A 22,858-nucleotide genomic window follows, 5' to 3' on the forward strand; every position below is an offset into this window, starting at 1 on the left:
CCAGGGACGGGGCATCCACAACTTCTCTGGGAAGAACTTCTGGTTTTGTCTTTAACAGCCGTGCAGGTTGAGAAGAGTAAGACTGGAGTATAAAGCAGTTGTGAAATCAAATAGCAATCCTGATGAATAGCTTTCAAATTACTCAGTTCTACCCATTATCTCACTGACTGCTGTAATGAGGTTTTCCACATGATCTTCCAGAGCCTTAAAGAAAACTCTTCAAGATGTTACAGTGAAAAATTTAAACAGTCTGCCTACTTTAAATTCAAAGTGGGGGAAAAAAAATGAAGAGTGTTCTTGCAAAAGATATGGTTGTTCCAGGATAGATTTTGAAACATTCCCACGATTGTCCTAATTTTTCTCCTTTACTGTAGAATTCAACTGAAATTGCTGATTCTAAATTTTTAAGCATTTGCTCAAAATCTCTTTACCTGCTTTTCAAAGGTAGAAAGTGTAAGTCTTCTCCTTTGCTCATTCTGCTCCTTTACATGTATTTTCTGTAATGGAAAGTATTTCACTCTTAAGGAAATAAGCTTGTTACTCCCACTTCCAAGAAAAGTAGTTTCCTTTACAAAGTCAAGCATGTACATAACAAGCTCATAAGGAAGTTTTAATAAAGGCAGCAAAGACCATTTCTTGACCAGACATAGTGGGAAATATACATAAAGTGTCAATCTATTTTGCTACATAGGTAAATATGAAAAAAACGAACTATAATTGATTATGTAAGTGTGAGGACTGGGGGGAATTTATAGTGTACATGTTGGATAGTGCAACCAGAGGGGAGAGAGAGGAAAAAAAAGAGCATAAGGAGAAAAGATCAGAACTGCTCTGAATGTACTTCTTAAACGATATCATGTATTTTGACTTTCAGAGGTCGGTCTTCTCTTCAGATACCTCAGATTGTGTATGAAGATCCTGAAGTTGGTGGAAGGAATCGCTACAAATATTTTGCACAGTAAGGAATGAACTGATTTGAAACAGGGTTCAGAAGCATGCTTCTGTGCAGTTTAAAGAGCACCTAAGTAAAGGCCAGAACATTATTTTTTCTGTATTTTCTGTCAATTCTTTGATCACTGATATGGAAATTTCTAAGAGTAACCAAATGTTAAAACACAAGGTCTTTTTAAATTCACACTATGACAGAATTTTCAGTTATGAGCTACCATATAAGCAAATATACCAGACATTGTGTACTTAATAAGAAAGCTTTGGGCTGTAGAGCAGCCTGTGCAAAGGAAGAAGATATTTACAAAGCTGTTGTGGTTCTCCAGACCCCTAGAAAGGTGTTTTCTGAAGAAGGAGCTTTTTAACTCCCAGTTTCTTCCAGGAGCAGAAAGGGAGCAAAGGGAAGCTTTGATTAACTTTTCATCAATGTCCTCTACTTCAGGACTGCTCTGCTCCTTCCAGAATGACATTGCAGGTCAGCAATGGACTCAAAATCTGAACCAACAACTACCATATAAACATTCTTGACTTAGTCACATGCACTTTGAATTGCATCCACTATTTTACTCAGCAGCTATTGGCCACTATGTCCACTTTAAATATAATAAAATTGCCAAGTTTAATAAATTGAAGTCTATTATGGCTCTTTTATCAGCAATTTTAAAAGAACAATGTTATCTTCTGCAATATGAAATTAAGCTTCAAAGTCTCCCAAAGGCTGAGGGAAATCGATAGAGAACTGCAATATGCAAACTATAAGAATGCCTAGGAAGGAATTATTAGTATGTAGTTGAGCCCATATCACTTTCAAGATACCTCATATAATATTGAAAAAAAGGAACAATAGAATTAGATGAGTCCAAACCAAATTATCAGCTGATTGTAGGAATGAGTTTCAGATTTCAAGCAGCTATTAAAACCAACAACTCTTTCAAAGACTTGAATAGAAAAATTAAACTAGTTAGTGAAATATGCACAAAATGTTGGGAGAACACTCAAAACTAACTTTAATAATTGTCTTGTTTTGCAATTCCACTTTCTGCTTTGACTTAAGAATAACAGTTCTACGGGTGGAACGTTCTCTGTTACTATTTAGCTATGTTACTATGTAACTAGTACTAGTAACTATGTTACTATTTAGCTATTACTATTTAGCTGTTAGCTATTTTAGCTATGAAAGAGTTTTTTAATACTCAGGCACAACTCTTAAACATGAAACTACAGAACCTGAGTTGTGGAAAATAAGTGTAATGCCACTGAAGTTAATGAACTGCAGTTTTTCTAAACCATAATGATCTTTTAGGCTCATCCTTGTTGTCTTATTTTCATTCTCTCTTTTCAGACCTCTCAGCTCTTCTAATAAGCTGCCTCCAGGAGCTGTTCTAGAAGATGTTGCTTATACAGAGTAAGTAGTGACTTGTGGAAAATTACTGTTGTAAGGGGTAACATCTCACCAGAAGAAGATCAGGAGACTATTTAGCTGGTGACCAGTATTTTTCATAATTAACCAACAGGAAAGCTTGTTAAGGGGTAAGGTGCTGTTCTCATCATTGGGAATTCTAGAGGAAACACATGATTGACTGTTTCAGAATGTGCTTGCAGTATATATGTAGTGTTTTGTGAATAAAGGACATGCCTCTACTGTTTTAGGATTGTGAGGCTTGAAGCAGAAAGCTAGGTGTCTCTGAATTCCAGAAGAGATACCATTGCAAAGAAGCTTCTCTAGTAGAGCAATATTGTTGGAAAGTCTTCTGATGTTTAATTACAATCTCTGTGATAGATGCAATACTGCCCAGAGATGTAGAGCATCCATGATGTAGTCTAATGTGGTTTTCAGAGAGTATCAGATTTTGAGGTCACATAATAAAATTCAGTTCCTAGTAGAGTCAGTGGAAGTTGCATGTGCTTATATAAGAATTAATTTTTTATTCTGGACTTATTGAAAAGAGAAACATGTAAACTAAATTGAAGCAGTCCTACTTCATGTTACTTCAACCATTCTGTGTCCATTAAAGGCAATGCTTTAGAATGGATATGTAGGAAAGATTTGTATGTAATAATCATGAGAGCTGAAAATAGAAGATATCTGGATTATTTACCTAAGGAGGGTGTTTCAGACTCAGTGTAGCCTCCGTCTGCTTTTACTAAAGATAATGGAATTAACATCAATGGGAGTATTGTTAAGATAAGTCAAAACACATTTAAGTCTCCCACCTTTGACTGATGTGTTTCTGGTTTGTTTGCTTGGGTTTTTTTTTTAATGAATGTGACCAATGTTCCTCCATTTTGCACCTCTTTTTAGGACAGAGCCAGATGTCCAGCCAGCTGCAGAAGACAGCCAGGTCTTTGGCCTCATGTTCCGAACTCTGGGGACACAGACAGATTACAGGGATGGTGAAGCACAGACAGATCCCTATTCCCCTGAATATATAGTTCACAGTGGCTCAGTCCCTGAAATTCTGACACTTGCTACACTCACTTGGGGTGAGTTGTGAAATTAAGATAAATTATAATAATCCTGTCACGACTTTAGCAGGAGGTTCTTTGTTTTTCAATGTCAGGTTTCAAGTTTGTTGCCAGCTTTGGCAGTCCTTTGTTGTGTGCACTTGGTGCAATTATTTCATCTGTTTCTAAAATAAGTATGATATTTGCCTACTTAATGGTGCTGTTCTGGGGCATTTAATGAAGAGTTTTGAAGATCATTCAATATAAAAAGCTCATGTTTTACAAATATGAACTAGGAGCAGTTTTTCCATTTACCCACTGTTCTTCAGCTGCTCTGAGCTGAACATTGTTTGAAAAAAAAACAGTATAAAGACTGCTGCCCTGGAATATACCTGTGGTCCTCATCTCCCAGTGTCTCACCTGCAATGGTGATGGACACTGCACATGCCAAAGAAAGTGCTCATTAGCAGAAAGTATCTTCTTAGAAAAGCTTTTCTTCCTTTGTAGCCTGCAGTAGAAGAATGAAGTGCCAGTGTTGATGTCCACTGAACTATAACAACTGCAGGTCCAACCATGCCTCATACTGCAGAATTTCACTGGCCTTAGAAGTATTTTCTTCTGACTTTTGACAGTTCTGCTTGTGTTTAACACACGGGCCTGTGTCCATCCAGCCCTCTCATACATTTTGCTGGTGGCTATTTGTGGGATTTGCCAATCTCCTAAAGAGCTAATGCTTCTTGTCCCTGTAAGGTCGGGGGCTGCCAGCAGGACAAGCCGAGATAGAGATTATTGACCGCATCCGGGAAAAACGTGCTTGGGAAGCAGCTCTTCCACCCATGGACAGTCCCTCAAACATCGCAAAGAGGTTGAAGATGATGGAGGCTATGGAAAGGAAGGAGTGGGCTTATAGAGAAGAGGAAATAGATAAGTAGGAGTCCAGTTATACTCTTTTATTTCTTTTAATTATTGGCTGAATAGAGGAGGAGCAAGAAGGTTTAAGGGATTGGCTGAAGGGAACAACAAGCCTTCTATTTCTGTGAAAATATCCTGGTTTTGGGAAGGAGCGTTTTTCTTAAATGTAATCTGCGGGTCTGCTACCACAATACTTTTTACCAGTGCTTAACTCCCTTTTTAAAATGAAAGATTGAATAAGAGATATGCAATACGAACTATCTGTAAAGTAGTCCATTGGTATGTAGGATTTGATGGTGACAGCAGTGCACAGAACGCTGCAGAGTACACTCAATACTATCTGACCTTTTCTTGCCCTGCAGGTTGCAGAAGGTCCAACTGGAAGTCTTTAAGAAGCTGCTGCAGAGGCGAGAGGAGAATCAGAATGAGGTGGATGCCATGCGCTTGCACAACCAGTGGCAAAATCATCAGAAGGCTAAAGAGGAGAAAATAAGAAAGATTCAGTGTGACTGTGCATTGAGTAGGTCTGAAAGACAGGGAGACAGGGATATGAGATGGTTTTCAGACAAACCATTTCTGTTGTCATAAGGTTACAGTCTGTTCAAAATGAAGCAGGTTGCATCCACAATGTTGATATGCATGGCCAGCATTTGGTCTGTCACATTTGTATTTTATCTAGCAAAAGCTCTTGTAAATTTACAAAGATACAGCTTTTATAGAACTATTTGTATGAACCTTCTCACATTTGTATTTCCTTTTCAGTGCTCAGGAAACTGATAGCTAAGAGCAAGAATTTGATGGGAAAGCTGGAGAGACGAGATATCATCAAAGAGTATAATGACTTTTCATCACAAACATATGCTCCTTTGTCTCGAATTGGTTTTTTTCCAGACAACAATTCTGACTACTGTGTGGTAAAAAACTTCTATCTTAACACCTTTGCAGGTAAGGCATTTTGGAAGACTTAGTTGTGGGAGATAGTTACTTGAGATATTACCAAAATTCAAGTTTCTCTCCCCATCCCTCCACTACTTAATCACTGTTTGTATTAAAATCCTTGTATGTATTGTAATCCTTGTGTGTATTATAATCTTTCTTTGTATTCTAATCTTAGGATTGTGTGAACTGGACAAATCTGTACCGGATTCTGTCTCCCAGCTCAAGATTAAAGCTCCAAAACCTAAATGCACTATCACTAAGACTGGCTATATTAAAAAGTCAGGAAGGCTAGATGCAGTCCTGGCACAAGTTCACCAGGTATGAAGCTGCATCCAGCAGCATGTCAGTTCCTCTTAGATTTGAACTGCTCACAACTGCAGTTGGGAAGAAGCTTACTTCCCAATTCCTTGTGATAAATTCTTACTCTGTAAAACAACTTGAAGGAAAAAACATGCAGACTGCAGGCATGTAGGCTGGACCAGTACTGCTTTGATATTCAGCCCATCAGTACTCTCACTCCTGGTTCTGCTCCAATCCTATAGAAAACAAGCACAGCTGCTTCTGTCTTCCTACAGATCAGATATTTGTATTGGAACATATAATGTTAATTTGAAATTCTCACCTTTTTCTCCTTCTCATTTCTCCATTTTATAATGCACTACTGGATACACTGTCAAGCTTCCAGTAATAAAAGAAAGCAAATTTGGATTCATATTCTAATTATTTTGTACATTTTTGAAAAAGTACATTTTAAGTACATACTGTAAAAACATCTGCAGCAAAGCATGATTAAAATGACCCCACTCATAAAATCAGGTCACGATGATGGATGCAGATCACTGTTGTTCCCTAAGAGCAGCATCTGATTTGCAAACATGCTAATAGCATTTTGCATATCTTAATTTGTCACAACTGTTCATGCAGATGAGGTGTCCATAGATGCAGTTAACCACCAAGGAAAGAAGTGCCTCATTTGCATCTGCAATCACAATATTTGTAAATTACATTTACTTTTAAGTACACTTCTTGTGATGCTGTTGAGGGTTACCTTCATGTAAAATCAGGAGTATTCTTGGCTGGCTGCTGTATCCTTGGAAAATAGTGACTCTCATTTGTAAAGCTTGGCAAGTTGCACTTATATTTATATATATTATATATATGCATATTTATGTATGTATGTATAGCTCTTTTGATTTGGTGTAATTTAATAATAGTTTCAAAGCAGACATTAACCTGCTGAATTTTAAATTGAAATCTTGCTGTGAAAAATCAATCATATTATCTCAAATTTAAATTCTGCTGGATCTTGTAAAAGATGAAATACTGCATCTCATTATTCTCCAGAAAGAAAATTTTAAAAAAAAATCTTGAGTGCTACAGGAATTGTTCAAGAGTAAGGACAAAACTCCTAGTTTTAAAGACACAGAAGTAGTGAAGGGGTTTCAGTTTGGGTGGGTTTGCATAAAATTCAAGGAGTGATTGTGTAATGTGCATCACAGCATGGTTCTCATTGTCAGCAGAATGTTAGTCCAAGCTTTTGGAGCTGAATTCCAATTACAGCAATTGTATTCTGTTTGTCTAAAATACTTCTCATGGTATGAAAGACTGTGGTGAAGTGTCCAAACTGTAGCCACAGAGAAGTGTGAGCAGGCGAATGCTGGCTGCTCACACAATAATGTCTCTTCAAAGAAAAACTGGTGGACAAAGGAGGATGGAATGCAGAACAAATGCAGACAATTCTGCACATTTTCTTTCTTAAATCAGTGTAGATCACTTGGTCTGCATAGATTTGTAACTGAGAGGCTAACATAAGTAATACTCATTTCTCCACCACAAAAAGCCAAAATGTGTATTCTTTTAAAATCACAAACTATTTCCTTTTGCAGGCAAAAATGATGAAATAAATCCATTATGCAAAATTTAACCGCTGCTTTTAGATATACAGAAATAGACACCAGACTGGTTGGTCCAGACAAGCAGAAAGTACTGACACTGTGAAACACCCAGACTGCCTCAGCCACTAGATTTAAACAAACTTTCTGTTCAAAGAATCAAGAAATGACTGCCCTAATTAGCTCTTGAGCTCAGTGATGCTGTTCCCAGTCACTTCTCCCATCAGAGGCCTTTGCTTCTGAAGTTTGGTGGCTATAGCATGTTCTGGCTTAGCAGAGCCTTGCTGACAGGTCCACCTCATACACTACTGGAGCTGTCAAAACCAGAGCAGTAAAGCGTGCAGAGCACTTGCATTAACAGAGTTTATGAGAATCCTCCCTGAGAGGACAGCTCTCTGCCACTTAGAGTAAGCAGTCCCAATTGTGCCAACCAACCTCCCAGCACACACAGTAGAAAAGAAGTTTAAAGCAGGTAATTAGGGAGCATCTTAGAAGGGCACTGTGTTGCTTTGCCTTATTCCTATTGCTGAATAGCCAGACCAGTTTTCTATTCAAAAGCTTTATTTTAGTGCTCTCCTACTTCATCTATAAATTCTCTCCCATAATCCTAGAAGTAAAGTGGAATTCTAGAAAATTCAAGAGAGTACACAGTGATCTCGCTCTAGAATGAGTTTCTTTTATTTTCCCTGGATTATCTGGTGGAAGCATGTGATAAATATAGGAGGAATGCTAGATTTTGGCCTCACTAGTAATTTGTTTTAATAAAGGAAGTTTCCAAGGCTTGCTTCTCTGGCCAAACATGAGGAAAGATGGATGAGTTCTCATTATGTTCCTTATTTGTTTGCCAGATTGACAGTATTCCTAAACTTAAACCTTGTTAGATGGGATAAGCAATAATCCAAGTAACTACAAAAAGGATCTGTGTCTTCTTAAGAATGAGAGCTGCTTTTTTCAGACATTAAACTAAGCCAAAACCAAGTGATTTTAGAAGCAGACTTTTTGAGGACCATCCTGAAACCTTTTGCAGAAGTATCGTGTACACTCAGTAGTCTTTGAATAATTCTCTAAAATACCAGAACATGGCAGAAACAGGAGTCACCCAAAATTTACAGTAAAAACAGCAATCTTTATCTTAAGCCAGATCAGTAAAAGGACAAAGAAAGATAGTTCCTAGCCAGCACAGGTAACAATGCTTTAAGGAATGTAAGTGAACCATTATATAGACAGTCTTGTATGAAAATCCAAGGCATTAAGGACATAACACCAATACAAATAACTAGTGCAGGGAGTAAATGCAACTAGGTAAGTGAATACACCAAGGAATGGAGGAGGTGGTAGAAGACATCCCAGTGCAGAACAATACATGACTTTAGGCAGACCCTCTATGCTCTGGTGACTCAAGTGGGGTGAAGTGTCAGGTAGTTTCAAAGTGTTGGATCAAGATGAGGTCAGAACCAAAAACTTCTCACCTCAGCATTAAGTGCAAGTCTCTCCATGTCTGTTTTCCTTTATCTGGTTGCTGGAAGGAGGTAGAGAAGTAGAGGGGCCAAGAATGTCCCTGGAGAACATCTCTGCCAACTTCAAAGCATAGGAAAGCCTGTTTAAGTAGTTATTTCTTCAAGAACAGATCTCCACACAGCTTTAGTTGGCTCATGCTCAGACAGGCTCTGAGAGCTTTTATGTCAGTCTTGATCAGCCAAGATGCAGCAGCCATGCTGCACTGCTAAGCACGTTGGCAGTCTGTCCTCAATGATCCTACCTGAAAGGAGGCTGTAGCCAGGTGGAGGTTGGCCTCTTCTCCCAGGCAACCAGTGACAGAACAAGAGGACATATTTACGAGGGGAGGTTTAGATAGGAATTAGGGGGAATTACTTCACAGAAAAGGTGATTAGATTTTGGAATGAGCTGCTCAGGGAGGTGGTGGAGTCTCTGTCCCTGGAGGTGTGTAAGGAAAGACTGGACATGGAACTCAGTGCCACGGTCTAGTTGCCATTGTGGTGTTTGGTCGTAGGTTGGACTCGATCTTAGAGGTCTTTTCCAACCTCATTGATTCTGCAATTCTGTAATCACACCTTTGTCATTTACGAGCAAAAAGGAAGAAAGAGGACCATGACTGTACACTTTGTGCTGTACATGAAAATCAAATATAGCTAGGGTCTTGTGGAAAGGAGAGGATCGCAGAGAAGATAGGGGAGGAGTCTAAAGAATGGATTGAATGATTTCTTTGAATGGAGAGTTGCTTCTTAAGCCCCCATCCTGTCAAGAGTTCTGCTTCTCTCAGAAGCTGGCTAAGAAGCTAAGGTGTGTGGTGAAAAGCATGAGTGCCATTTGCTCTTCACTGCATTTGCCAGGAGAATGGAAAGGAGATGAATTGTGTTCTTTCACTGTCCAATCCAGCCAGATCCTACCTTGACTCTGAACCTACTACCTGAATAAAGGAATGTAGTCTGTATCAGGAAAATTGAAGTGTGATATGTAGGTAGTAACATTTGGTGTATGTTGCTCAGAAATTTAGCACTTCTATCTTTTTAAATAAAGTATTTTTGTCGTGATTCTTGAGCCCTGGTTTCCCTATTTCCAAAAATCAGAACTTGTTAAGTTAGACAGAACCAGATAAGGCAAAACCCCTATATTTTCTTTTTCTTGTCTTATGTTAAACTCTCAAAATAATTTAAAGCATCAGATTAGAGAAAGCAAATGGTAAGCATTTTTTTTACTCAGTAAAGATAGCCAAGCAGGCACTAGATAGTGCTGACATGAAAACATAAAACCACTTCCAGGAACTGCAACAAATCTACACTAATAATGATTCCCTCTTATCCAAATTGCTCATAGAGTTTTCTGTCTTTAAAAGTTGTTATTCTGGTTATATTTTGTTATTCTGGTTAGCAGGAAACATTTTTGGAGGCCGCAGTTTTATTAGAAAAATTCTTATGAATGCGAGATTATACTAATAAACATAGTAGCCATTGTTTTCAAAAGGGTCACAGCTACAGCAGCTTTTTCTTTCTGCTTCCCTTGCCCTGCCATGCAAATCTCCTTATAAATCATAGCCAGCACTGTTATAATCTTCATGCTAGAGAGCTCTAAGGTCTTCACATACAAAACACAGTCAGAAAATCTCTCAACATTTTTGAGCTATAACCATTTCACATGGCTTAAAAGCAGTTTATAGGCTCTGATTCTTGCATTATTAACGTGGACCATTTAAGAAGCTTTCAGTAATAAAGGATTTTATCCCCTCCACCTAGAAACCTCTCTCCTTTTCTGGAGCAATTCATTATCCTGTCCTGAAAGATCAGATCCTACATGCAGGAAGGGTTTTTATACAATGACTACTGGAGTTTCAAAACTTCATTAATGTCACAATTAAATTCTGTGCAGATGCCATCAGTTCCCTGTTACTGGAGAGATAAATTCAGCCTTGAACTTTTTTCTAAAGTTTTTCTTTTGATTTCACTCCCTGGTGAAATACTGTATTTGAACATTTGAAAGAGAGAGCGTGAAAAAAGGAAAAGGCACACTTTCTCTTGCTGGAATATGATCTTTCAATAATAAAGACTAAAGATCCAACCCATACAGTAGTAGGATTATAGTTTTGAAGGAGCTTTAAATGTATGTACTCCTTTCCCTTTCTTTGTGAGCCAAAGTGTGATGGCCTACAGCAGGCAAGCTTTGCCATGCAGTTGGAAATGCTTATCTGAATATCTACTTCTGAGGGGCTGGTGGTGGGAAATTGGCAGGACTTGGGCTTTTTAAACAGTTTGAAAATGTCTTGAAAGAGCTGAGGCTGTGGTGGCACTTCCACTCTAGGCTGCTGACAAGGTGTGGCATCTGCCACCAAACAGCTGCGAGCAAGATAAACCACATACTTAATGGGCTTTTGGATTTTCTTGGTAGAAGGAAGTTTTTGTACAAGACAGTTTCTCTTTTGCCCCCAGTCCACTTGTACAGTTGCTGTGGGTGCTGCTGGGCAGTTGTAGATGAGCATAGCAGAGTTCCAAAACATATTTTGCTGTGGTTCAATCCTGTGCAGTAATATGAGGAAGGGCCACAGAACAGTGACAATACACTCTTCATGGGACCCCTTCATAAAATCTCCTGACTGCATAACATTTCTAACCCACAGTAACAAGCATTACCTATAGTTAAAGACAAAGAGTTACAGCATTCCTAGAAAATTAATTATTTGAGAATTAGAGATGAAGTTCATACCGATTTTAGATTAATTTTAGGTGACTCACAAGTGCTGATGACTTGTTAGTAAATACAGTAAAATAACTCCTGTTTCCTCCTTACATATGATTTTGACATTCCCGTCAATATATTCTGACCAGCCAATAGCCTCATCTACTGACCATACTCAGTTTGTCAGTTGATGTGCTGTGAGAAATAGAAGCCACAAGCCTGCAAAGCTTTCAGCTCCCTGTAGGCAGTGTGGTCAGCAGCAGTCAGCATCTAGAGGACTGGCTTTATTGCGTTGTTCTGTCTACCCATGTTCTTATTAAATTGGATGTCTTTTGCAGGCACTACTGGAGAAGAAGAATAAAGCCAAGGAGCCAAAGAAGCCTCCCCCTGTCTTCGAAAAAGTAGAAACCCCTGTTCCTAAGCCACCCACTCTAATACTGGAAAAACCATCAACTGTAAGTGAGCTGCTTTTAGCACATTTTTCCCTGTTGATCTCTGATTGTTTCCTACACAGCTGTTAAAGGAATGCCCAGAGAATGAAAGAAGAGAGCTTTTATCTTTTTTGTATGCATCCATGCTAAAAATAGCCATATTATTTCTTAAGACTCTCTAAGTCTCTCTATAAGGAGTACTAGCAGCCAAAGATTTGAAAATAATTTACAGTATCTGTTGGCCAAATTCTTTAATAAACTTTATTTTATAAAGACATAAATTAGTAGACGTTATTCCCTTGTTCTTGGGGAACAAAAAGGCATCATCATCTTCATTATTATTATCATTATTATTCAGTAGCTTCTAGCCTTCTGATCTGACAACACTATCATAATCCAGTGAGGCAATTAAGTTTAGATTTACTCAAGTCAGAGAGACTTCGGCTGCTCAGCACTGAGCATGCACTTCATTAATTTTCTGGAGTGAAGCTCTTGTCATCATGCAGGATGCAGTGTTTGATAAGCATGCACCAGTTCACAGATAATGATTCTCCTGCAGAGATTGAAATAGCAGTAATGATGTGTCATGGGGGATGTGATATGTTGTAAGAAAAAATTACTTTTTAGGGGAGCTGCAACTTCCTTTCCTTTCTTAAAGTAACTTACTTAAGAGCTGATTGCCCCAGTGGACTGTTTTGTCTTCTTATTAACACCATTTTCATGATGTACAGACAGAATTACTATTTTAACTTGTGAATTTAAGAGGCACACAACCATGAAAGGGAAGAGAGAAAGTCTTATTAAATCATCCATGCTGCTGTGTTCCTTTGTGCAGTATGATATTCTATGTTTTATACAGTCTATTTTAAGATGACTGGAACAAGAATTTCTTATCTCCTTGGGGAGGGCTTTCCACAGCTTTACCAACTTCTGAGCATTAGATACTGTATTGCAGTGGTAGATTTACACTGCTTAGGTTTATCAGTTTGACAGATTTTTAAGTTCTTTGAGATAACATGTAAAGAAATCAGAAAAATTTTTCTACCACTTGTAGTCATTCTTGAGTGTGTTTACAGATTATAGTTGGGGTCTTTTTAAGAATTCCAATGCAATATAATTCCACCCTCATGAATTCTGTCAACATTTGGGTTATTTTCAAGAGTCTTTACGTGTGAACACATAAAAAATGGAGCTCTCCAGTGAAGCTCCGTCTGTGAAATCAGGCCACTTGAGCCACTGAAGAGCAGCACTAACATCTCCTGCCTTGCCAAATCCAAGTAAGGTTTCTCCTGCCAGGTGGCTATGAGGAGCAGTGAAAACAAGGCTCTTCTCTGTTATTAATGCTTCTCTTCCTGCCACACACCCATACGAGTACCAACTGCTAAGTGCTTCCCACTGGAGCTGAGGATGTCGAAAAGAAACTGTGCCAGAAGAAAGTGGAGAGAATGGAGGCACTACTGCAAGTAACCTCAGCTTCTCTCCCCCAGTCATTTCTAATGGACCATTTCTAATAGCCACAACAAGTTCACAGAGCATCTCTGAATTCCTTCATTAGTTTATGACTTTCTTCCAGCCTCCTCTAGTTTGCAGCCATCTTCTAGATTCTTCTATATCCTTAATTTTTCTTTTTTTCTGCAGGGCATGCATGATAGGCTTTTCATCTCCCCTCATTCTTTCCTGCTGGTCTTTAGCAGGCAGACGGACAAGCTGATGATTACACTTGCTAAGGCATCATTTGCAGCATTCAAAAACAGAAGTACAGAAAAATGTTTCTCATAAAAATTCAAACCTAATCTTAGTTAATATCACACCAAGCATTTTGGCTTACCAGTATGTGTGCCATCACCATTTCCAAAACTGTCCTGAAGGGATTTCACAATGTAGCCAGGTCATGTGGTAGAGTTTAGCTCTCTAGGACTGGAAATTCATCCCTTCTTTCCAGAGAAGAAGAACATACCAAATCACAAGTCCTCTCGCTAGTTCTGCTTTGCTCCTCTGAGGGCTGGTTTGGAAAGGCAGGAATGCTTCCTTTTGCATTTGGAAAACTCAATCTTCAACACCTAAGAAAAAACAGATAACTAAGATTCAAGCCCACACACCTTCTCTCATCCCACACTCTTCCCTGTTTTTCCGGCACTTCTTAAATACCACATGTCAGTGCAGACCTCACAGGTTCTTTATTAAAAAGACCTTGCTGCCAATTTTCAGATTTCTTTTTATCTTTCTCAGGCACCCAGTGGACTTTTTTCTTTTCCTGTTGTCAACTCTAAACTAGAAGACCCCTCACCTAGAAAAAATGCTGCCGTCTGTGCTTTGTCTACTTCCTCTATTTAAAATAAGCCCTTTTTTTCTACCTCTGTGATCATCTTCCCTTTCCCACCATGCTCCGTCATTCTTCCAAGTTGGCATCAATCACACAATGCTAGGCCAGTAAAGTTCTCTGTCTCTGTCTCTCAAAGAGAAAAATCACAATAGACTGTAGTTAATTTTACTTCCAAATTATCACTTTGTGAGTCTTAAATTTACTGAGTTACTCTGATAAAGATCACCACTCAAATACATATCAAAAGAAAATTTGTATGTGTTCCCTTTTAATTTAAAACCCTTTTTTATGGTTAACAGCTGTCTTGGACATGTTCTATACCCTTAGTGTCTTGACCTGTTAAATTAATGTAGCTGATGTTCATTTTGCAAACTTAGATTCAGTCAAGCTACAAATAGTACTTATAATGCATACAATAATTTTCTCCATCAACATCTCCTTATCATTAGGTTCTCACCTCTAAAGACCCTCTAAAATCTCAAATAACATCCAATTATACGACCTTTCTTCCCCATCCCTTGTAAAACATGGAAGTACATGTTACTCTGACTTGTCTTCCTTTCCCCAGAAATTAGAAGAATAGTGTTCAGAAACAACCAAGAAAAGACAAGATGTGAGTTAGACTGTTTAACAGTTAGACAGATAAACTACAGAAATCCCAGTCTCCAAAGAAATAATAATTACTGTGTGGATATTTGTTGTGTTTTGGCAGGAGGAAGAGGAAATAGACTTGGCAGTGATCTGTCTGCAGAAGTTGCTCCGAGGCAGGGCTCTTCAGAACATGGTATTCTGTCTCTTTGTTTATGTCAGTCTTCAGAATGATGGTGGGAATGACTTATTACAAAGGGTGTTAGCAATCTTTCTTCTACATCATTAATAGGGGTAGTGAGGCTTCTGCAGCTTATCCTCCCATGTGTTTTTGGAGTCCTTCAAAGCTGAAGTCTGCTCTCCAGCTCAAATTTCTTGCAGGAACCTCTAGGTTCCAACACATCTGTGACTGACCCCCTGTTCTTGCCATCCCCTGCACTCAGCTGTTTAATTAGATGCTTCATAGCAGAATTACTCAAATGGCAGATTTTAGACTAGATCTGGACCATGAGTACATTTTGCCATGATTATGCCAAGATCCCAGGCACAAGAAACCTCCCACACCCCAGCAGGGCAGCTTGTGTTTCATACCCTCTTTCTGGTTTCCTCTGGTGGTGAGCTGGACCCCAGATGAGGAGCAGCTGAAGCTTACCACCATGATGTGCAGGGCCCATCATTCTGCTTTCAGGGGTGCAGAAGGGGGTGTAACTAAAAATTGATTGAGTAGCCATGCCTTGTGGGCTTTGTATTAAGCAAGTCTGTCACTTGTGATAAGATCAGTCCAGAAGGTTTGTTTTCATGTCCACAGAGAGTGCAGTTAATACTCTCTCTCTCGTTACTCTTTAATGTTCTGAAGTGTTCTCGTGCAGGACTCTGAGCTTTAGCAAACAATACAATACTGTGGAAGTAGCTTGAGGTGGAATATAGACTTCTGAGTCTTCTCCAGTTTTGTAATGATCTGTGAGAAGGATGTTTGAGGCCACTAAAAGACTGTTGACTTTCAGAGCATGAAATGTCCCACCATTGTAGAAATCTTCTTCCAGCTACTGCTGGATCAGAAATATATGACTCAAGTTAGAGAATGGCCTGAGCAGGGTTGAGTGATCTTTTGTTGCTCTTGGAAGTCCTGTTGAAAGAGAGTGGGACTGAAAATAAAACAGTATCAGGGTGGGCTGGGCCACATAATCCCGTAACAGGGATGCAGCAGCTCCAGCAACCTCCCCACCAATTTATGGCTTTGGGCTGTTGCTGGGCTCCCTCAAGATGAAGGTCAGACAACAAGAGGTGTTGAAACACTGTGCAGCTTTGACACTGAGGCTGATGTAACAGGGTATGCAGAAGACTATTACCCCTTTCACTTGACATTGGTGGTGTTGGTCCACATTCCAGTTGTTGAGTTCTGGGTAAAAAAAAAAAAAAAAAAGTAGCAAGGGATTATCTGTACTCCACAGCAGAAGGTCTCAATTTTCATCTTCTATGCAGAAGGGTTTCGGCAAGATTTACCTGACAGCTGTAGTGTTTGCCTAAATGCAACCACAAATTTGTTACAGAGAACTAGGTCTTGGTAGCAGCTGACCTTGCAACTTGGAGAAAAAGGGTGTGCTCTGCTGGCAAAACCATGTTGCTCTATGTTCTCCATTTAATATGCTCAGTGGTTTGCCTTTATTTTAAAGATGTTTGAAGGGAAGGAGAAGCGCCTGGATCTGATCCGGGAGCTGCGCAGCACTCACGCGCTCCAGGAGGATGGACAGCTGCTCTTGAAGGCAGAGAAGCAAATGACACTGTCTTTACAGCGACAGCAGGACTCACAAATGCGCCAGGTTTGCTTGCATAGATGGCAAGGTTGATTCACAGCTCTGTCCTGACCAGGCACTCTGTGCTTGCAGTGCCACAACACTCTCACATTTAATTTTTTATGTTTTCTATTATCCACAGCACAGAAGGCACCCCAATAACAATAAAGCTCTCCTAGCGCAGGCCAAGCACTGAATGCCTGAGGGGCTAAAATTGCTCTCTCACTGCTCTGGAGGCTCTGGGGAATCTCAAAAACAGACTGAGGCACCCTGACCACAGCTGCTATGCAGGCTGTGTTTGCTTTGTTTGCAGACAGAGCACTTATTTATATTTACAGGGCTTTGAACAAACTGCAGTGTCAGATGACCCTCAGTTTTCCCACATTTCAATCCATTTGACTGCTACTATGACCTGGCATCACAATACATGCTTGTCACTCACATCTGTCAGATGTTTTACTGAGTGTTTTTTACTGCTCTGTCATTTCCCTGTCCCTTTTCTAGCTTGGCACCCTCTCAGGCTCCTCCTCATGCATAAAACCTCACAAAGGAAGCCAAAGCCAACTTACTTTGTAAATGCTGCTGGGCTCAAGACTTCTAGGACCTTAGCAATCGTGACACATTGAGGTACCTGCCACTGTTATGCAGAGCAAAGAAATTTTTTTCCTTACAGTGCCACAACCTTCCAGAGCAAAGTGAATAAAATGGTAGATGCTGGTCTGGAATGGAGCATGAAGAAATTTCGTCCAGAGTTCACTACATTTCAGAGAATACAATATCTATCACATTCCTGCAAGTTTTCTTGTAGTTTTTACTCGTCTGCTGTTTTTCCAGTGACCAGCTGTGAGGCAATTCTGCAGCTTCCATATTACAGTAACAGCATCCACTGGTCAGTTTACCTGGTGGAGATGAAGCCAGACCACTGTTTCCTGCTGCTTGGGCAGCAACAAAATTTCCCCTTAGATCTCAGTAAAAATTGAACCAGGTCACTGTGTTTTATCATTTACCATTTAGCATTTCCAGATACTCCCTCATGCACAGGAAGCCCAGGTGTGGAATGCAGGAATACAGAATTTTTCTGCTGAGGAATTAAGAGAAAAATAAAAGCCTTAGACATTAGAAACTTGCAGTGCTCCTTTTCTTCTGGAAGCCCAGGTGAGAGCGAAGGAGAAAGCAGTTCAAATACCATTAATGACTTTCACAGAGAAGGAGAGAGAGCAAATGGTAAAGATGTTGACCTCTGATCTCAGAATTTCCTTTTGGGAGAGCCACTATCCCCCTCTGGTGGTATTGGCCTCCTCTGCTCGCACTTTTGTTTTTTACTGTCTCTGAAGGTTCAGAGTCCAAGGCTCAGGTTTTCAAACAATTTGAACTTCAGAACTCTCTGAAATGCATATGCAGTAGTTTTCTATGTGTGTGGCTATTTCAGAAAGTCAGTGATGACTCTCAGTTCTATAGGTTTTGGTGGTTACAGGTTTTTTCAGGCTTTCGACCATTTCAGTATAAAAGAAGTTCTTTTGCCAAAAGGGGATAGAAACTCCACATAAAACAGTCAGAGATGAGGAGTTGAGAACTTCAAACTCATATATAGCAAAAATCTAAGACAAGACTGTTCCTGAGTTATTTTCCTCCATTTCACACCAGTTTTATATACAGCACCTGGGGCAATGAAGAGGAAGGAGCACTGTTATCCCTCCCTGTGGGGTGGTGCAGTTCCTGCATCACCATCTTCTGTCTGAACCACCTCTGGGCTAAGTGCTGTCATTTCTAGATATGTGCAGCACTGACAATCCCACTTTCTTTGAAACACTGCCTGGGCAAATGGAACAGCTGTATAAGAAAACTGATTTATTATTACTTGTCTGGGATATTTCAGCTCCACTTCAACTTTTATGTTTAGGTCTATTCTGTAATTGCCTGTTCATTTCCACAGAACACAGCATCCCAGCCAGTTCCAGCCATTCCCTCCTGCCAAGGCCTGTGGCTTCAGAGTCTGTGCTGGAGATAATGAACTCCCCATAGGTCTTGTCCCTTTCTGTAGTGCAATCACACCTATCCAACCCATAAAACACGATGTGCTTGGAACAAGGAGTGAGTGGCACAGTAATGCTGAACACCTGGAATCTGGTCTCAGCTCTGTCACAGACTCTGATTTTGCGTTACCCGGAATTTTGAGGTCTCATTTGCACTTCTGCAAACTTAATATAATGACTGCCAATTTGAATTTGTCAGCAGTTAGCACAGTTGTACAATTTTAGGTTCAATGCCTAAAACTACAGGTACTCATGGCTGCACTGTGCAGAAACCAGTCAGGGCATGGTAACACATGAAGAATGCCAAACTCCTGGGATTGTCCCATGGCTGGTCTGAGTGGATGCTGCAGCACTGTCTCACATGCCTGTGGTAGTCCTGGGACTAAGTACAACATTCTTGGGGTTTGTAACACAAATTCTTTGCATTTTTCTTTTAAAAGCTGTCATCCCTGGAAAGAGACTTGGCCACGGTAGAAGGAAGGACACTGGCGAACATGCTGGATTTTCTGTCCAAAGAGCTGGTGAGGCTGCAAGAAGAACGGAAGATCCATGCCTTGGTCATGCTGGCTGAGAGGCAGAGACGGATGCGGGAGGCAGAGGAGAGCGGCCATCGTCAGCTGGAAGAGAGCCGGCGGGAGGAGGAAGATGAGATTTTCAGACAGGCAAGAGAGGGAGACTGGTGGGACTACAGGCAGTTTGTAGGAGCTGCCTCCTTGTGGGAAGGTCCAGATGGATGGGAGCTACTTCAGCTCTGACTGTGGTGATGGCTAGTTTTAAAACTAGGGGCTAAGCGTAGTGAAGAGAGCGTGATTCCTTCCTGAGACAGTCATGCCCATTAAACTAAGGATGATCTGAATACCCCTACAGACAGTCTTGTTAGGCCTGTCATGAATGGGTGTAGGTTTCTAAATTTCTACAACAAACACCTATGGAGAACAGATGTACCTAGATCATCTTTAGGGATAATGTTTTGGCAGCACATGGTCTGCCCAGCAGAACTATTAGGTGCTTTCCCAGGAAGGATGCCTTTAAGCAAGGAAAGATTTTGCCTCCCCCACCCCACCCAAGTGGACTGCAAATAACAAGAGGTACAAAATTTATTTTGAAGTAATGATAATGGATAAAATAACCTTGAAATCAAGGAAAAAATTACTGAATAACCATATTCCATAACTATTCTCTAGTCCTATTTCCTAGCTCTTGACTTCATGAAGCATATTTCTCCCCGTTGAAAGGCATGAGTGGAGCCTAATTGACTAAACCAATAATTTCCAAACTTTGTGGGAGGTGGTTAATACCAAAAGGGTCTGGCATCATGTTTTGGTTTTGTTTTTTTTTTAATTTTAGCTTCTCCTCTTATATTTTCTATATTTCTGAGTGGTAAGCAGGTCAGGTCAAGATGCCATAAGCTTATGCCCTTCAGATTAGCAGAAAGAAAACACCCGTTTCTAGAATCTCTGCTCTACAACCATTATAAGGAAACCAATAATTTTACCATGGCTTTTGACTGGCCTGATGGAACCTTTTCCTTCAGGGTTGATGGAACCTTTTCCTTCAGGGTTTGCTTGAATGAAAACTGATTTATTTACTGAAGTCAATACCCATGATTATTACTTGGTAATTGTTGCTCAGGGAACCGTGAGAACTGAGGGAGCAACTGCCATTGCATTCACAGGACTAACCTGCTGCACCAGAATTGGATCTGTGAATAGGTTTTCTTCCACCCCTGATTCTTTTCTGCACTTGTTTCTGTTCAATCAGTTCTCAGAAAGAATAACTAGAAAATAAATTTTTACAGAAAGCATCTCTGAAAACAAATCTCAGGTTGGCCTGCCTGAAACAAAGAGTGTTGTGAAAATCTGTTGTTCATGCTTCTCTGGAAATCTTCTACTATTCTCCTGGCACAGCAATAGGCAGAGGAACAATGTCTTGGTGTTTTGTTCTAGGTGGTGAATGTTCAGCACAGAACTATTGACACCTACTTGGAAGATATTATCCTGAGTAGCATGGAGAGGACAGCTGAAGAGCAAGCCAGGGAAGAGGTTCAGAAAAGGGCTCTAGAAATCAATGACATCGCTTACGAAATGGAAAGTCGGTAGGTTATTAAACTGCACGTGGGGGGCTGTTCACAGCAGTTTAGAACCTGCCTGACCATGTGCATCTGTGGCTGTGTGCATCATCCAAGACATGGGAAGGGCAGAGCAATGCTGCTCATGGCTGCTTCATTACTGTGGCTGCTGTATGGGAACCACACTGTTCCTACCTGCTACACACATATAAATCCATCAAAGCCTTATTTCCCTACAGCATGTGCCAGGTTCCCTTTGCAAATCACTTGTGTGATCTGTGAATCACCCTTTTTAGATTTCTCCACACCAGTGTGAGGCTGTGACTGAGCTTTAAGTGAATCTGGGAACTGCCTAAAGCAATACCCATTCATACTGATCTTTTCATTTATTTACACTACTACAGAAAATCCATTTGAAAGAGATCCTAAAAGATACAGCTATACAGCAGCCTTTCATTCTGGGGTGGCTGTTCTTTAAGGAACTGCCAATTTCCATGGAGGTCACTCATATTGATGGCTGCCTGACAAGGCACTTTGAGTAAAGTAAGTTGTTGAGAATACCACAGTCTTGTGTTTGGCTGGGGCATCAGCAGCGAATACTTTTTAGGACCTGCCAAACCCCCAGTTCAGTTTCTATGCCCTTTTTTTGGAATGGAGCCATAAAAATCCCAATGACACAGTGACTCTCCTATGGTGCAGCAGCTGTGTATTTTGTATCTAGATGAATACAAGCAGAATGTTGGAATCCTTGGGGAGAATGGAGCGTAGATAATGCATGCAGCCCCTGGGCCAACTGGGAACCCACCAAACACTGGCATGGAAAAGAGCATGGGGGCCAGCCAAGTGTGGAGTCACAAAAGGGAAGAATTTAGCAAACTCAGCAATAGGCCAAAGACTAAATTGACAAAGACACAAATCCTCAGCAATATCTGTGTGTCTAACTCAGTTTGTCATCAGAGGGAACTGAGCTTCTAAATACCTTTGAGGATAAGGAATGTAGGGTGATCCTCTTCCTGCTTTCCAATGCACTATTGAACACATTGGCAGTGCAAAGGAGAATAGTCACACTGTCACCTACTTGTAGGATAAAGAGAGACCCAGCTGACAACTACTGCCATGGCAATACACTCCCTTGGAAAGAGTGAGGATATTTACAAGGGAGACCTGTTCTTGCAGAGGTGGTCTGGAGAGAAAATGACAATACTAACACCACTGTGCATCTGTCCTGTAGTCGAACTCGCCTACAGTCAGAAGAGATTGTAGCAGAGCTGGTTTATAATTTCCTGATCCCAGAAGCTGAGAAAAGCTCTATGAGAGAAAGAGGTAAGGAGTCCAGTAACTTTATTTACTTTGTGAAGTGGTTCACTCTCCATATTCTAGCTTCCTGAAAGGAATGATGTAGCCAAGAGTTCTCTCAGTTCCCTAAAACTCCTTTTTTGCTATCTGCAGGTAGAAAGTTAAGCTCTTTCACCCTTTTTCACCAGTTTCTCATGAGTTTTAGTCTTTTTAAATGATGACCGAAATTCAGGCCTGCTGTAAGATCTGGTCTGTGCTTTTTCCAAGAAAGGCTGGATCAAATAATCCTTGAGGTCCCTTCCAACCTGGTTTTCTATGATAAATTTGGTGTATCTGCAACAATATAACTGCATGAAAAGAAGCAGCCCATTGCACATTCAAAAACAAACTGGTTAAATTCTTTAAGTAGCACCGCTGTGAATTGTGTTATTATATGGCAATTCTAAAACTGTAGAAGACTTTAACAAGCAAATTACTTCAATATATGTAATATATGGAAGGAAGGTTATACACTTTCCTATGCTTTCCTCTCCTCCCCAGCTGGTTGAGAGCAAGAGGTAAAGATCAAGTTTTAAGGTTGGCTGTAGTGGAATCATGGTGTAAGGAGGTAATCTTGCAGTTGTAAAGGATGTTTCTATTTTACAAAAATGGAATGGCATCTGTCAAAATACAGAGGGGAAGACACTGGAAATCTGTGTATTGCATTAAGTAATGTCATGAATAAATGGCTGTTCCTAACTGGGATGTTTCCACCGACCAGCACAGGTGGAAGACCGTGACTAAAGAATCACCCACAGAAGGTGAATATGACCTAATTAAAGCAATTGCATCACAATAGAGCTTGAAGGGGTCCTTGCCGCAGTGCACTTCTCTGCCTTGAGAACAAAGGCACTTAGTTCATTGCCTCTTTTATTGCTGTGTGAATGAAAACACAAACCCTGAGTATGAATTTTGTGGTCTCTGAATTGTGCAAACTTTCTTCTTCCTGGCTTGTGTGTTTGC

At 40.2% G+C, this 22,858-nt stretch overlaps 1 protein-coding gene across 6 annotated transcripts in view; it reads left to right on the forward strand.

Moving 5' to 3' along the window:
* CFAP91 (cilia and flagella associated protein 91) overlaps positions 1–22,858 on the forward strand; it is a 31,156-nt gene that overhangs the window by 5,376 nt on the left and 2,922 nt on the right. For 4 of the 6 annotated variants that reach the window (XM_069021049.1, XM_069021067.1, XM_069021039.1 and 1 more), the window contains exons 4-16: positions 875–958; positions 2,291–2,353; positions 3,251–3,432; positions 4,144–4,321; positions 4,668–4,825; positions 5,068–5,250; positions 5,420–5,562; positions 11,663–11,779; positions 14,791–14,862; positions 16,340–16,486; positions 18,933–19,154; positions 20,439–20,587; positions 21,792–21,883. In XM_069021049.1, the coding sequence (XP_068877150.1) occupies positions 875–958; positions 2,291–2,353; positions 3,251–3,432; positions 4,144–4,321; positions 4,668–4,825; positions 5,068–5,250; positions 5,420–5,562; positions 11,663–11,779; positions 14,791–14,862; positions 16,340–16,486; positions 18,933–19,154; positions 20,439–20,587; positions 21,792–21,883 (1,790 nt within the window). The remainder of the gene's footprint in view (positions 1–874; positions 959–2,290; positions 2,354–3,250; positions 3,433–4,143; positions 4,322–4,667; positions 4,826–5,067; positions 5,251–5,419; positions 5,563–11,662; positions 11,780–14,790; positions 14,863–16,339; positions 16,487–18,932; positions 19,155–20,438; positions 20,588–21,791; positions 21,884–22,858) is intronic. The other 2 variants (XM_069021077.1, XM_069021085.1) reach the window with 2 other exon arrangements.

This window comes from Aphelocoma coerulescens, chromosome 1, assembly GCF_041296385.1.
Source record: "Aphelocoma coerulescens isolate FSJ_1873_10779 chromosome 1, UR_Acoe_1.0, whole genome shotgun sequence".
NCBI lineage: Eukaryota > Metazoa > Chordata > Aves > Passeriformes > Corvidae > Aphelocoma > Aphelocoma coerulescens.